The sequence below is a fragment of the Tauraco erythrolophus genome, chromosome 7, assembly GCF_009769465.1.
Source record: "Tauraco erythrolophus isolate bTauEry1 chromosome 7, bTauEry1.pri, whole genome shotgun sequence".
In the NCBI taxonomy this organism is placed as follows: Eukaryota; Metazoa; Chordata; class Aves; order Musophagiformes; family Musophagidae; genus Tauraco; species Tauraco erythrolophus.
Genome location: NC_141471.1, coordinates 46,453,091 through 46,469,219, shown reverse-complemented (window position 1 = coordinate 46,469,219; position 16,129 = coordinate 46,453,091). Strand labels below are relative to the sequence as shown.

At 43.1% G+C, this 16,129-nt stretch overlaps 1 protein-coding gene across 4 annotated transcripts in view; it reads right to left on the bottom strand.

Moving 5' to 3' along the window:
- The window catches only part of CNOT10 (CCR4-NOT transcription complex subunit 10), a 37,845-nt gene extending 28,649 nt beyond the window's left edge, over positions 1-9,196 (bottom strand). For all 4 annotated transcript variants that reach the window (XM_086614354.1, XM_086614355.1, XM_086614356.1 and 1 more), the window contains exons 1-2: positions 9,128-9,196; positions 2,636-2,727 (exon numbers count right to left, since the gene is read on the bottom strand). In XM_086614354.1, the coding sequence (XP_086470480.1) occupies positions 2,636-2,727; positions 9,128-9,149 (114 nt within the window). In that variant the 5' untranslated portion in view covers positions 9,150-9,196. The remainder of the gene's footprint in view (positions 1-2,635; positions 2,728-9,127) is intronic.
- Positions 9,197-16,129: the final 6,933 nt, after the last annotated feature.

The window sequence follows — 16,129 nt, the reverse complement described above, 5'->3', positions numbered from 1 at the left end:
GCTACTAATTTTAATGAAAGTATCCTCAGTAAGTTCAGAGAGCAAAGTAGTATTTCCTTTAGCAGCATCAAGCTAAGCTAACCAAACGTCTACGCACTACACACATTAATCTGCATAAAAAAAAGAAGTATGAGAAGTAAGTCTTAAAGTTGAGGTCATAAACTTCAAAAAGAATTTTGTGGAGGAAGGACAAATGGAGTAGTTGATTATTATAAACAGATGTTTCCACAAAAAGTGTCATCCTGATTTCTCCTCATCGTAATTATTTTGAGTTTCGAGATTCTTCGTTTTCTCAGTTCTCATACTCTTTCCCCAGCACATGTACACTGAATGGCTGCAGTTGCTTACTTAAGTCCACCCCATCATTTTATGTTCATTCTTCACTTCACCTGGAAAGACTGTGAGTTACAATTTAGTCTGTGGAAGTCAGCTTAAGGCAGGTTGGAAAAAGAGGGTGTCACTTTCCCAGTACAGGTTTAAATAATACTTTTACAAGTTTTAGCTGTTAAGTGAAGTATTCGATCATCTAGGCACACCTAAACAGAAACTAGAACCCAAGCATAACGCTCCTTTGAGGTGTGATTTCATCAAGAAATCCCTTTCTTTGACGTCAGGAATAATCAAGAACTTCAGAATGGCTCACCTCTTTCTGCTTTCAGTTTTAGTCTTTTCTGTGTGTGTGCAGGAGGTATTTAGTGGCATTGAGGAATGAAAGAAAATTCCAGACTCCTTCAACTATGTTAAGTCTAAATGATCCTTTACTCTTTAATTCCTGTACAGGAATAATCACCTTCACCTCTTCCGTATCAGGGTTACTTCCAATCTGGTCAGTCAGATAAGCAGATTTGTTTCCATCTCTGTCAACGCTCCACAATCAAAAGCTATGCTCTGGAGTACCACAACCACTCTCCACTTCCTCCTTCTTTTTAAATGCTGTTCCATGGAGCTTCTCCTGGGCTCCTGCCTAACTTCCAACAGAGAAAGGCTCTGTGGTCCTGCTCTTCCTGAGAAAGCTGCCATTCTGTGGCTACTTTCAACAGAACCATCCCAGTTCTTTCAGTCTCCTGTGAAAGCACAGTTACACAATTTACAGAGATGTAGCACGACATTGACACGCAGTATTTCCACAACTCTAAGTATCAACATCATGGATCGACTAGTGATCATGTGCATAAACACAGGGACTTGCAACTCAACTGCTGGCATACTCTTTAACTGAGACAGTTCATCTCCCAATGATTTTCTTCATGAGTTTCCCACTCCAAGCTTCTCTTCAACAGGAGTAGATTTCAGATCACAGCAACAAAGCTTCTAACCATAGTTGGACTGAAAACCTCAAACCCTTAAATGTTCTACTTATTTTGTGATGTTTTTCCTCAGCCAACAGTCCTTCACTCTACTAGACAAGATCTAGAACATAACATACAATTTTACAGTAACTCTATCTAGACAGAAATTGGAAGTGCAATATGATTGCAGCATGCAAAGCAGTCCACAAAGCTATTTAAAGCAACTCAATAACAAGCAAAGATCAGCAAACAAGGACACCAGACTATTTCTGATGACATGTCACCACCTCACAACATCATAAACTTAAGAGAGTTCTTAAAAAAAAAAAAAAAATATGAACAAGATAATCTTTAATTGTTTTATACTGGTCCAGGGTAAGTTGTCAACAGGCAAAAGTATTTTAGGCACGTAGATTTGTGAGCAAGGTGGAAAACAGGCAACTCTTTCCTGTGCCTTCAGTTCTCAGGATCAAACGTCAATGAGCAAAAAGCTATTGAAAAAGAATAATTGAAAGTGATAGGAAGCACTCAAGAAGGACCAACTACACACACTTCATGTAGCAACATTCCAGACAAAATAAAAGTAATGAGTGAAACACACAAACAGGAATCTCAAAAGACAGTATCTAAGTTCTTCCCCTGACACATTTAACACATTCAAAACTGAATTATGCAAGGCATTGTGGAGATAGAGACGCAGCAATTGAAAGGAAAAACAATTATACTTCCTGTCATTTCCTACACTAAATAAAATTAGGAGACAATACAAGGAAAGAAGTAAACCGAAAGACCTGGTACCTGAACTTCTAACACACACACACACACGAAAAAATATCTTCTAAGAAACACAAAATAGGTAGCTAATACAGCCTGTAGGCGTTATGTGTTGAAGAATGTTTTAATGCAAAGTGGCAGAATAGTATACAATGCTTTTTGTGAAAGAACATAGCAGATGCTAAAATGAAAAAGGTTTGTTTGGTTCCTGTTTTTTAATACACATGGCTCTTTTAAACCGTTAAACATAACATTCTTAACTTGAAGTGATTAATTCTTCAGGAAATCATGTATTTCCAACACTGATACAACATAGCAGCCTGCTGCTTCTAATTACCTCATTATACAGCTTTTAAGGCTACTAAGTTTTGAGAACTGAGATTAATGTGGTCTTGCACACTTCATTCAAGTATCCCCTTCAGTCTTCTCACATCATAGCAGACAGAAAATGGATGTGCTGGCCTTATAACACAACTAGTGCTACTTTTGATATAATATCCTGTTAATACACTTGCCACTGCACTAAGAAAACAGGAAAAATAATTATATAAGCCCATTTGGCTTTGTCTTACCAGAAAAGCTTGTAACGCACTGCTCGACAATTCCTTTTCCTGATCAGTAATCCCAGAAGCACCCGCTCCTTCATGTTTCTCGGTACCTTGATCTGTAAAGTGAAGAGAAGATTACAAGGAAGTTTGCAAATGTGATGACAGCTATTCAGCTTAAAAATTTTGTTTCTTCCACCTCTCAAGATCCACCTCAAGATCAAGTAACATTCCAGATAACTGCAGCACTGTCTCCCTACTACAGTAATCTCAAGTTATCCAATACTCCTAGTGAATTCTTCTCCATAAAATGTAAATATAATAATCCTAGCTAAATTACTGTCCTCAATCAATAACCAGTCCTGCGAGTTAACCGGCAATGCACAAATTTTAGATTTCTCTTTGAAGCTGCAACCACACTCTAGGATTGTCTTTATTTACACAAAAAAATAGCAGTGAAGGCCACACACCATAAAACAAGTACCACACTGGGTTAGATGAACAACCCATGCATCCTGTATGCTATTTCCTAAACAGCAAGCAAAGAATGCTTTAGGGAGCCACACAAAAAAAAAACCAGAGCAAACACTGGAACTTCCACCCAGCTCCCTGCTTTGGAAGAGTATGTCTCCCTAAATAAGAGGCTGCAATCAAACCATCATTGTTAATAATCACTGACAGATCTGATGTATTTTTTTAAACTCTCTATACTTTTGTACTCTTCAATATACTCCATCAAACAGTATCTAGTGATTACACTCAAGCGATGAGCAAATGCTGCCTATCCACATTTTCAGCCTCACTCCGGATCTTACAGATCTTTCTTTGAATCACCTCTTTTCTGAGGTAAACAGGCACAGTTTATTCTGCATCTTCCTCACGTTTTTCCCATCATCTTCCCTGGTTCTAGCATGTAACACTGTCCCAGCTGAAACAAGGACAATGTAGCAATTATGATGGTGGCCCCTTTGAGCATTTATATAGCAATAAAATGAGGTTTTAACTGTCTTCAACTTTTTTTACATAGAATTCCTAACATTTTACCTTTCGGTCACTGTTGAGCATATTTTCCAGAAAGGAATCTACTGAACACATTTGTCATCAGGTAATTAAGAATTCAGTGAAGCTGCATTAAAAACCACAGTACAGACATTCCATGTCAAAGAAGCTGAAAAAAACACCAAACCCTTCCTTGTACTGAGCACAAACTAATGGAGGAAAAAAACCCAACTGAAAACACGACACAATCACCACACCAGACAGCTTATTTCTAGAAGCATTAACTCATGTGCTAGAACGTACAAAAATCATTTAATGTTTTTGAAACAAAGACTTTATAAACTACTTTTGCAGAAAATTACTTCCTAAGTTTCAAAGTGGAAGCTTTGCTGAAACCTACCTTTTGCTATTTTAATAGGCCAGGTAGGCTTTGTAACTTCAGTGTCTTCTTTCTCTTCCCTAGGTTTGCAGATGTAATGCGAACTCTACTAATTTTGTTTCCACTTTGAACAAATGAAAACACTTATCTGTGAGCTCCACCACAAAATCCATTCCCTATCATCACCAATATATGTAGATCATCTGCCACTGACTATGAAAATTTACAAATATAAAACAACAACAGTAAGGGGCAAACAGATCTCACAAGATTTATCAATTAATACCCACAGTAGGAATAAAGCACGTTTAGTAATCTATTTATAGTTTGTGCTTGTTGCTGGGAAGATAGTGAGATCCCTTCCATTGCCCCATGCAATAACACATTTGAGCAAGAACCGTAAATATTTGGTTGTGACTTTCATCCTGCATCAAGATGCCAAGGAAGTTGACATTTAAAATGTCAACAATCTAACTCCCACAAGTTACAAAGTAACCCACTGTGACTTAGACAGGATTCAGCAGTTTCAGCACTTTGGAGGGATGGATCATCGGAGGGCTACAGAACTGTATGCACCTGCTCGAAAACCTGGCTGTGCATAAGGCACAATCAACGCCACTTGCACTGCCTTTTCCTTGAAAGGGAAAGGCAAGAGAGAAAATTAAAATACAAAAAAGCTCAGAGAATTTTTGATGCACCAAGGTTTTCCGCAGCAAAAGAGAAAAAGAACAAGAAGCACTTCTCTTTCAAGCTAAATATAGAATAGATCTGATTCCTGCTCTAAATCCTGTGATTGTACAGCTGAACAGAAAGCTACCACCCTTCAAGGATCTCTGGAACAGCAGTGAATAAGCAAACACGTTTTCCCTCAAACTTCCATGCTAACAGTTATTGCTCAGCATGCCTTTCAGGTTATGCTAGTAAAAGCAATCACAGTGCAGAGACTGGAGACTAAAATTTTGAAGTTGATAACACTTGATCTGGGCAAGAGGTTCCTCACACAGGTTTACCTAGCAGAGTGCCATCGTAAAACAAGCACCTCAAACGAAGGTGGGCTTACCAAAGTCCAAATCTCGAAGCAGAATGTCTTCAGTTAAGTGAAAGATAAACCAGAGACTGTTGTCTAAGTTGCATAATAAAAGCAACACTTATATAGCTGTTTGACATATTTCCTAGGGAAAAATCGGGACAGGTCTATGATTTTACTATGTCTCTAAGTCCGCTGGCACATTAAATAAAAAACGAAATGAAACAGAGGACTGCTTTAAGCAAAAACAGAGCTGTCTCTTCTCCTATAAAGTCAGTTTTATGGCTGTAATCTGATCGACTGCACCTACCGCGACTGAGTAAACAAAGCAGGTCTGCGAAACCTGAACTGGAAGCTTATCAAGGAAGAATAAAACTAAAGTCCACCTGACATAGTTCACAGCTGTGGTGGGTTGACTCTGGCTGGACACCAGGTGCCCACCAAAGTCACTCCATCACTCCCCCTCCACAGCTGGACAGGGGGAGAGAAAATATAATGAAAGGCTTGTGGGCTGAGATAAGGAGAGGGAGAGATCACTCATCAATTACCACCACAGGCAAAAACGGCTCGACTCAGAGAAATTAGCTTAATTTATTACCAATTAAATTGGAGTAATGAGAACTAAAACTAAATCTTAAAAACCACCTTCCTCCCACCTCTCCCTTCTTCCTGGGCTTAACTTCACTCCCGATTTCTCTACCTCTTCTCCCGCAGCAGCGCAGGGGGACGGGGAACAGGGGTTGCAATCAGTTCATCACACATTGTTTCTGCTGCTCCTTCCTCCTCACACTCTTCCACTGCCCCAGTGCGAGGTCCCACCCATGGGAGACAGTCCTCCACAAACTTCTCCAACCTCCTTCCCACAGGCTACAGTTCTTCATGAACTGCTCCAGCATGGGTACCCCGCAGGGTCACAAGTCCTGCCAGCAAACCTGCTCCAGCATGGGCTCCTCTCTCAACGGGTCCACAGGTCCTGCCAGAAGCCTGCTCCAGCACAGGCATCCGACGGGCTCACAGCCTCCTTTAGGCATCCACTTCTTCCAGCATGGAGTCTTCCATGGGCTGCAGGCAGCTATCTGCTCCACTGTGGACCTCCATGGGCTGCAGGGGACAGCCTGCCTCATCATGGTCTTCACCACAGGCTGCAGAGGAATCTCTGCTCTGCTGCCTGGAGAACCTCCTCCCCCTCCTTCTTCCCTGACCTTGGGGCATGCAGATTTGTCCCTATCACATATTCTCACTCCTCTTTCCAGCTGCAATTGCCCACGCCCAGGTTTTTTTCCTCTTCTTATATATATTATCCCAGAGGTGGTATCACCATTGCTGATGGGCTTAGCCTTTGCCAGCAGCAGGTCCATCTTGGAGCCAGATGGCATCGGCTCTGTTAGACATGGGGGAAGCTTCTAGCAGCTTCTCACAGAAGCCGTCCCTGTAGTCTCCTTGCTACCAAAACCTTGCCACACAAACCCAATACTTCCTTTGAAAAAAAAAAAAACAAAAACCAAACACACCACACTTTGGCTACTCTCTACCCTTTTTGCCCAAACACACTTGAAACCTGTTGAAGAGCTAAAGGGCCTTCTAATCTACTGTAATCCTGCCACTCTTGTTTAGACCAGGACCTACTGCTTCAGCTGATCTTTATTATTGAGAGATCTCACAGACAGGAGTCACCTAGAAGCTGGCTGGTATAAGATTCTGAAAAGAACCTTCTAATTCCACTTAAACGGGAGGAGAAAAAAAAGTACTCTTGCTATCAAGTGCTCACAAATAAAACTATTATTTCCATATTTTTTGAGGCATTTGAAAATTAAACAGGTAGGTGCATTGTTTCCTGGCAAAACACATGGCATGCCACTTGCTTACTCAGATGTAGTGATCTTTGGCATTCTTGCACAAGCATGTGGTGTGGGTAACACACAGCACACCAGTCACTACTGATATGTTCCTATCCATGCAGTAACTACAATTATAAGCTGAAATATCTGAAAACAGAGCGGATTCTCCGCTTTATAAATGACAGGACTCGATTTATCTCTGTAAATTGTATTTACATATGGACCTGTTTGTTTAACTTTTCATTTTGTCCAACTTTCACAAGTACCAAGCAACTCTAATACTTGTCAGACTAGTGATGAGGGGCAAAAAAGGCAACCTGGAAAAGGATGCAAAAATCATCTGCTCAGATTTTGATCCAGAGGAAGCTGCTGCACTGAATTTGAAGTTAAAGAAACAAGTCAGGAAATTACCTTCCCAGTTAGCAATGCTGGGGCTGAGCAGCAGAAAACGCTATGTCACGGAGGCTTGTTTGCTCTGCACGAGCAGGCACTTGTTCCTACTGGAGAAGCTACATCATGGTGGACAGCAGAACTTTGGGAAAACTGGTTCTACTAGAGGAGAAGGAAAAGCATGAGACTGCCACCTGAAAAGCAAGATTGCTCTCCTCATCGGCTTGCTGCCACATCATATAAGCAACGAGAAGCCGCATCTCCCACACACCTATACCCGAAGACACCTGGAGAGTGACTGCAATCATCCTCACACCTGTTCTCCATATCTCCCAGGGACTGCTGTTCCTGAGCTCTCTTGTTCCTAGACCCTGTAAATTACACCTTGCATGAACCGGGCAGTTGAATACCAGAGCATGTCTGGAATTATTTCTTATTTCCAAACTCTACTGGCAGCGGGATAACGTCTTGCCTGAAAGGGGAGGGATCTATCACACGACTCTTGCTCCAAAAGCACTTTGAAGGGTATGAAGACCAGCCAGAGTGTTCAGGCTTTATAAGATAATGACAGTTTGTTGCACCAAGACTATCTTTTTCTATGAAGCACTGCACTACTACTATAAATATAAGAGACTTCTTCAATGCTGTACAATAAAAAGCAAACACTTTTCAGTGGAAAGTTATTTGTAGCTCACTGCTGTGAACAAGTACAGTACGTAGAATATCTTGCCACAGGTCACATCTTTGATTCATTTGGGCACATACTTCACTTTTAAGCAAGTACAACTGAAAAGTTCCTTCAACACTTCCAAGAACAACAAAAAGATAAAAAAACTTAACGCTATTTTTTTCTTGGAGTTTAGGATACACAGTGCTTATAAATAAACACAGGATAGTTTAGTACACATCACTCAGTATAGTACAGTAACTTTTCCCACAGTCATTTTCAGATTCTCAGGAGTTTCACATTTAGCATCCAGAGGAAAAAGTGATTAAGAGGATTTTAAATAATGCTGCCGTGACGTAAAACCAGATGAAAAAAAAAAAAACAATCCAAACAAAAACGCAAAGAACACAAGCAGATCCCTTTGGCTTTCCTCCCCATCGCCCTCTTCTCCGTCCCCATTGAGCTGCCATCTGAAGGAAGGATCCTTCCTGCATGAAGGGTATCCTTACGGGAGATGGACGAGCAGTGGCTTCTCGAGGCTAATGAGTTACACAGCAACAGTACTTCAGATTTATTTCTGGTGTTTACCAGAAGATGATTTATTTATTAATCTCAGCGATTTCTCTCTACAGTGTCTTTTCAGGCTCAAGTTAAGGAAAGATTCACTCATCCCCTGAAACCAAAGCGGCAACTCAGAGGGAGCCGGACTGAACTCCAGAGATTAAGCAGCAACAGAAAGCGTTCCCATCTTCCCAGCACCCTCCGGACGCCCCAGTTTAACGAATTAACCCAGAAGCTCAACTTCTGCAGCGGTTATTACGCTCTGGGAGACACCCATCCCCGCCAACACGTCCCTAACGCTCCCCTCACAGAGCCCTTCCAGGCCAGGGGGGTGCATCGCCCCGGCCCCCCTCGCCGCGGGCACAGAGGACCCCGTTCTCACACGGCCCTGCCGGTGACCCGCCAGGACACAGGCCCACAGGCGGCAGAGCTCGCCGGCACCTCGCACCGGCCACCGGTGACTGGCAGTCCCGCCACCGCGAGGGAACTACTTCCTCCGCGGAAGGAAACAGCACAGGGCAGGCCACGCAACCGCCTCTCCTTCCGCCCGGGACGTACCGGCACTCACCGCCCCCCGCGCGGGACTGTATCACTCCGCACCAGGCGGCCCAGGGCCGAGGCGGACACGGCGAACCGCGGCGGCTCTCCCCGCACTCACCCGCAGCCTTGTCCGCCGCCATCTCTGCTGCTGCGCGGTGCAGCTGCGCAGTCCGAGCGCGCCGATCGGGCCGAGGCTCCCTCCGCCGCGCCGAGCGCTGACCGCGGCGCCGCCGCCCTCCGCTGCCCCCCGGGACTACTTTGCCGCCGCCGCCCTCCGCGCGCCGAGCCCGCCCCGCCGACTGCGCCTCTCGCTCCTATTCGCCCGCCGCTTCCGGGTTCCCGGCGGCCTCGCGACATCCGGCCGTTGCCGGGGGACCGCGCCGCTGACGTCAAGACGCCGCAGCGCGTCCCGCCGGGCCTGGGGCAGGGGGGGGAGCCGTGAGGGTGGCGCGGCTCGTGCGCGTGGTTCGTGCACGTGGCGTGGCGTGGCGTCCTGCCCCGGAGGCCGTCGGCGCGGGGGCGCCATGTTGCCGGCTGGCTGCCGGGCGGCCCGTTGGGAGCCGGCGTGCGGGCCGGTTATCAGCCTGGCGGTCGGAAGTGGTGTTAAGGTGCTCATCACCATAGCCATGAAGGCAGATAAGGCGGCCCCCCGTCTGCATCCTAAATCCCTTCCTAAATGGATGCTGGAGCACCATCTCAGTCCCCCCGGGAGACCCGGGGAAGCCCAGTTTCACACCGCCCCTTGGAAGTGACCTTGGAACGCAGCGCGCTGGGGGGCAAAGCAACCCTTATCAGACTGGAGACTCCAATTAGCGTTTGTTATTGTTGTCCTTATCTCTGTCATCCAAGTGCCAGACATGGGATGAATGACATCGGCAGCGTCATAAATATTAAAGATTCTTAAACGTTTCCTATAAAGACTCGGGTAGACTATGGACAGTATTGAAGCGTTTGCCTTTGCCAAGACCTGTCTTTGTAGGCTCAGCAGCCGTGTGGTGTTCTGACTCTGGAGCGAAGGACTCTGTGGATGAGTCCAGAGGAGCTGCCTTCTCGTTTGAATGCCCGTCGTTATACACAGTGGGAGGCGGGATGAGATTAGGAGAAAGGGTCACAGGCACCAAGAGGCTCCCTGCGTTTCTGTCCCTTGGAGTCACAGGGACAGTTACCCTCCATTGCCATTCTGTGAATGTGAGTTTCCATCACTGTGCTCTCTGTGTGCTTCCTCTGTGTCGCAGTGGGGTTCCTGTAAGACGATTATGTAGTTTCCATAATTTTGTCATCTGTTGATATGGGAACGCTTTCTTGTATTATTTCTCCAGATGCGGTTCTCCAAGACTTTCCCCCTTCCTCATTTATTCCTGTTAAACATTGACTTGTTTTCTACTTGTGACAGTAAGCGTGGATACACCTGATTCTGATGAAGAGACTTTATATGATTTTGACCTTGTTGCCAGCAGACATTTGTCAGGAAAGACCAGACTATCTCAAGCACACTGCACTTGTTGCACGCCTCTTGTGCATTAGATAAAGATTTGAGGATGAAATTTGTCCTTGAGGAAGTCAATGGCAAAAGTGATTTAGTGGAAGCAGGATTTCTTCTTGCTTGTCTTCTTCAGTAGGCCTCCAGCTACGATTTTCCCCTAATTCTACTGTAAGAGTAGGGAAGATTTGTAAGGACAGGTGATACTTTGTTTCACAAGAGGGATACAGTTGGAAAGAAAGAAACACACTTTCAGACACACCGGCTCCGAACACCCTTAAACCATCACAGCTTTTAATGAGCCAGGTCCTGTAAAATGAAAGATTCTGAAAACATTATTTCAGGAATGTCAAGAGCAGGATGATTCTTTTTATTTTGTAATTGAAATTCTGAATAGTCCAAATTATGTTTAATGACTTCTATTAATCATCACTTCTCCAATTCCTCTTTACTAAACTCTGATCTTCAGACTTTGTTTTAGACATATATATATCAAAGAGAATCCTGCAATCCCTATTCATACGTATCTTATTCCAAGTGTCTGAATTTGTTGTATCTTCTTTTGTAAGAAATAGCTGCTGGCCCAGACCATTAGGCTGTATCTGTATTGGCGAGTATCTGCCAATAAAGCCCTCCTAATGTGTATGTACTTACTAGTGTAATCATTTCTTTACGCTGGCATTTTGTTTATTTATCGGTGTGTTTTTATACACATACACACATCTACAGATGTAAAACCCGTGCTGTTTTGGTATGCAATAGGACCTATAAAGGCAAAAGCACTGTGCTGCTAGTGTAACTTCATATTCTCTCTGACTTTTATCAAAACAAGAAAGTCACCAAAAACCCACCCTGAGTGACACAGCAAGAATGTCTAATGTGGACCTGACCTGAACGTACGTCTCCCTCTCTCTTAGGCTTGGTATGATGTTTGTCACCAGTATCTAAGCAGCAGCCTGCTGATTCCCGAGCATGCCACATCAAGATGGGCACCACGATGGATTTGCTGTTCCCTCCTGTAGCTTAGCTTTTCTTTAACAATCTTGTCAAAGCTTGTTCAGCTTCAAGTATGGCAGCCCTGGTATCCAGCTTCTCATCTCTTCTGCATCATGACATACAGAGGACAGTCAGAAGAGTTTGCTTTATCCATGGTGCTATGATTTTACCGCAGGGCTTGTTTACCTGAGGGATACTTACAGCAATCTTTAGTATACCTTCCAGCACTGTTTTGCCATGCTGGGGGCTTGTAGTTCCATTTTTTTTTTTTTTCCCATTTCTAAGGCACAGACAAATCAATTTTTGTCAGCTGGCCTTTTTTTCTTTTTTTCAGTACGGATGATTTTAAAAAGGAACTTAACATTAATAAAATCAGGTCTTCTCTTATTAAAAACCAAATCTTAATTACTTATGTTTGTGGAGAGTACTAAGGGAAGAGAAGAGACACATGCCCTTCGTTAGCATTGCAGTTCAAGCATGCAGTCATCCAATCAAAAATGTTACTGACGTTCGTCCTTGAAAAAGATTGTGATAGCATCACCACCTTCCTCTAAGGACATAGGAGGAAGTTTCTTGACTACATGTATGTATAATTTACATTCTGCCTGAGACATAGTAGATCTTGCCTCACTGAGCCCAGAGGCTCTTTCTGTGATCTGCTCACTCGGCAGGTACGCCATCTGCTGCAGAAGATACCAAATAAAATAAAATACCATTCGAGAGAATAAAAAAAAGCATGTAAAAAAAAAACACCAACACTTCTGCTAAAATATTACCTCTCCTGGAGATTTTGTTTTTCAGGAAATAAATTACCACAATTCAGGCTTCTAGCCCAAAACTCAGTTTGAAAAATCAAACGTGATACAGAGAAGGGTAGATTTTCCTAGGTTTCTTTAGCCCATTTCTAGGCTACATCAAAAGAAGCCAAAGGTTCCAGCTCTTATTGTGAGGTGCAAAGGCGGAGGGGGAAGTTTCAGGAGGAATGAAGCATATCTGCTCACAGAGAGCAGTCCCAGCATCTCATTCCTCTCTTGTACAGCAGACTAGATTAAGCAGTAGTAGTCCAGAGTTTCCTCTCTGGTTTTGGCCTCACAAAGCAAACTTTTCAAGGCTCTATTTTAAGTTCTTGTAGACTCAAAACCAGCAAGACAGCAGTCTCCTTCCCAGCCTTGCAGCAGTAGATGTAGATAATCTCCCCACTGATCATATGAGCAAGACCTGGCTAGTAGAGGGGAAAATCAGGATTTGCGACATCCCCAATCACTGCCAGACTACAGAAGAGAGACTATGACGAGCTTCAAAGAGCACTGGGAAAGTTACAATTCCAGATACAACAGTATAGAAATCTCAGCAGCCTTTTGCCTAGTAAATTCCAAAATGCAAATTATTTAGTCTAAGAAATACTTTCTCTGCTATTAATAGGGCTTCCTATCCTTTGCTACTCTGCAGTTTAAAAGCTTTTAACCCCTAGGTGGCACCACACAATAAAGTAAGGCGTGTTTAAGTACTGTTTCCCCGCTACAGATGGAGTTCTTATTCCAAATGTAAACTAGTGTAAATTTGAGAATGCTGAATGCAGCTATTAGTCTCAGCTTGGTAATCCTCTTTTTCTGGATCTGTCTCTCAAAGTCAATAAAATATACTGCTGTGAATCTCATTTAAATATATTATTTTTGCTTTCAGAGTGCTATGGAATATATTTTCCTGGAAAATTATGGTGCACCACAAACGATTACAGTTTTTGTTCTGTCTGTGAGCAGTGGATAAACCAGCCTAGGCTGTGTTTTAGCAATTCACTTGGAGCAGAGTAGATTGACAGCTGTTCACAGCTGGGGCTGAGGTTCTTCACATCTCCAGTATATCCTCACACAGAGGTTATTTTGCATCAGGTGGGAACTGGCCCAGTACCACACATCTCCATTAAACACTGTTGAAACTCCCTGAAGTAAAGCTACCTCGCAAAACTTCCTCAACCACAGGACTTCTAGGAAGCAGCAAGTTCCCCTTTCACCTGTCTCACACAGCTATGTTTCACACCAGCCTCCACTGCCTACAGAAAACTTCACAGGTGGAAGGAAGCCCTCAAATTTCCCTCACTCCTGCAGTTTCTGAGTGACACTGTTCTACTTGTTTCAGATCCTGCTCTTCTCTCTGATGCTGGAACACGCATTGCTTGGTGGCGCAGGGGAGGAATATTAGCCTCCACCCTGCAGCCACAGCAGCAGTGCCAGGAAAATACCTTGAGTAAGGCCTTCTTACACCTTGCTTTCACAGACAAAAAGGAGGGGCAGAACATCTTTCTGGCAGTGCCTACCACTGTGACAGCATTGCTTACAGTCAAATAGAGATGCTGAGTCTTGGGAGACAAGCTTACACAGACAGGACCTCAGCAACATTGGGATATGGAAAGAGAACAAGCGGGTGCAAAACTTCTGAGAGCAGAGGGGTACCCCTGAGAAACATGGAGAACAATGGAGCATAAGGGATTTAGAGGAATGATGCCACAATATCCTCCATAAATTTCTGTGATTCCCTTTTTGAAAAGAGGTGCTTGTCTTTTCCTCAAAGTGTAGTACCTGATAAGTAACTCCTTTATGGCATCACTTACCTCCCCCTTCCCTCATTCTAGATCTGCTTTGGTTTTGCTTGTGTGTGGTATTGTTAACTATTTTCGCTCCATCTGGCTCTCATAATAGCACCATTATCTTTCTCTCTTAATGGGTTTAAATCCAGGGATCACCCAAATTGTGCCATGTCAGGCTTTCCTAGGATAAGAAACAAAAATGGTTTTATATCATCTTTGTCATTTTTCTCTTCCAGTGTCATCCAGCAGAAATTTGCACACCCAATTACAATTACTCTGGAAATAAAGGTGGTTGCGGAAGGAAAACTATACACGTATCACCATACATTTTGGGTTGTTTATTTTCCTGTAGAGAAGGCTAGCCTAAAGCTTATGGAACTTTGGTTTCCACTTAAACAAACTGACAGAAAAGCCTTTATTTCAACAGAATTATACTAAGGCCCAATACTTAATTTACAGAGGGGCAAAATTTCCAGTGTTACACAGTTTAAGAGCAAAAGGATCAGGTCTCTAAAACATTTTGTGATTACATCAGTGCCTTTTAGCACACGCAGGAACCGATTTATTCATAACAGCAGGACGTCTGCATGACATCTGTGTTTATGTCCAACGTGTCAAGCACTACTTTATGCCCTTCTACACTGCAGAGTGCTTTGACCCTTTCTAAGACCCAGAACTACAAAGCACAAGTACCTGTGCTGAATCGGAGGCTTTGAGTAAACGTTGGTTCTTTAAGGCCAGTCTTAAGAATTCTTCCTGTGCTGGCCTAAGCTGACACATACGCTTTGTAGGGAAGTCTAACACTTGGTGTCCTTGGTATTTCAACAGTTAGGAAGCTGGAGTTTGTTGAGAAATTATGTTATGTCTCCAGGAAGGAATAATCTATAAATCAGAAAAGAAAATGTAAGTGAATTATTACTAATTAATTGTTTATGGTAGTTATTATTCTCAGCATTTCTCCAGACATTCAGAAAGAGATGGTTTCTCTCTTCAGAAGTATAAAGCAATTATTTTTTCACTAAAGATACAAATAAAGTTTTTCATTGATAAAGACTGTATGAGATGTTGTAAAAGTCAAAGAATGTGTTCCGTACAGTTTTTCTACCTTGACATGGTACAGTAGAATCTTTATGTGTGTTCTCATTATGCTTCCTTTTTTTCAAGTTCTTACAGGCATTTAAGTAAATTTAAAGTATGTTTTCCTCCAAAATTTTTAGGAACTTAAGAATATGAGATTGAGTGTATTTTATGTGTCACAATTTGCTGAAAGGTGTTAAGACTATTCTGATGGAGTCGTTTTCTTAAGAGATAAGAGGTTGGTTTATCTATTAGTTGTCTAAAATAGTAGGCCTCCGTAAAACTTGCATTTAAATGCTTTCATACTGCACATCTGCAGATCATATGAAGATATCCAATTTTTTTGTTTGTTGTGAAAACCAACAGGAAATATCCTGTTGGCAGCTACCATTGTTCTCTGTGCCAGACTGTGAGGTTCTGTTGTGGTTTACCCTAGACACAGAGCCCCTCACTCTCCCTCCCCCACCACCGGAGAATGGCGAAGAGAAGTAAAGAGGAAAACGGAAGGAGACTTGTGGGTTGAGATAAGAACAACTTAATAGTAATTTAAAATATAATGATAAAGTAATAATAATTATATTTTTATATATATTAAAAATAACGTATATGAACAAGTGATGCACGGTATAATTGCTCACCACCTGGTGACCAATGTCCCGTCCCAGCAAATGATCCCAAAACAGTTAAGTCCCAACACTGCAACCCCGGACAAGTGAGAGGCCCAAAAAGAGAGAGTGAGAGAGAACTCCAAGAGACTTGAGTCTGAGAGCACCCTCAGAAGGAGAGTTCCAAGCTTCCACAGCCAACCCTCATCTATACACTGGGCATGACGCTGCATGATATGGAATACTCCATTGGCCAATTTGGCCCTCAATTCCAAATCTAAGTTCAAATCACAAGGGCAGTTGTGGGCCCTTTGTCCCAGCTGTGCTCCCCCACAGCCTGTTGTGCTGTTGTGCTCCTGCACACTGGAAAAAATGTGG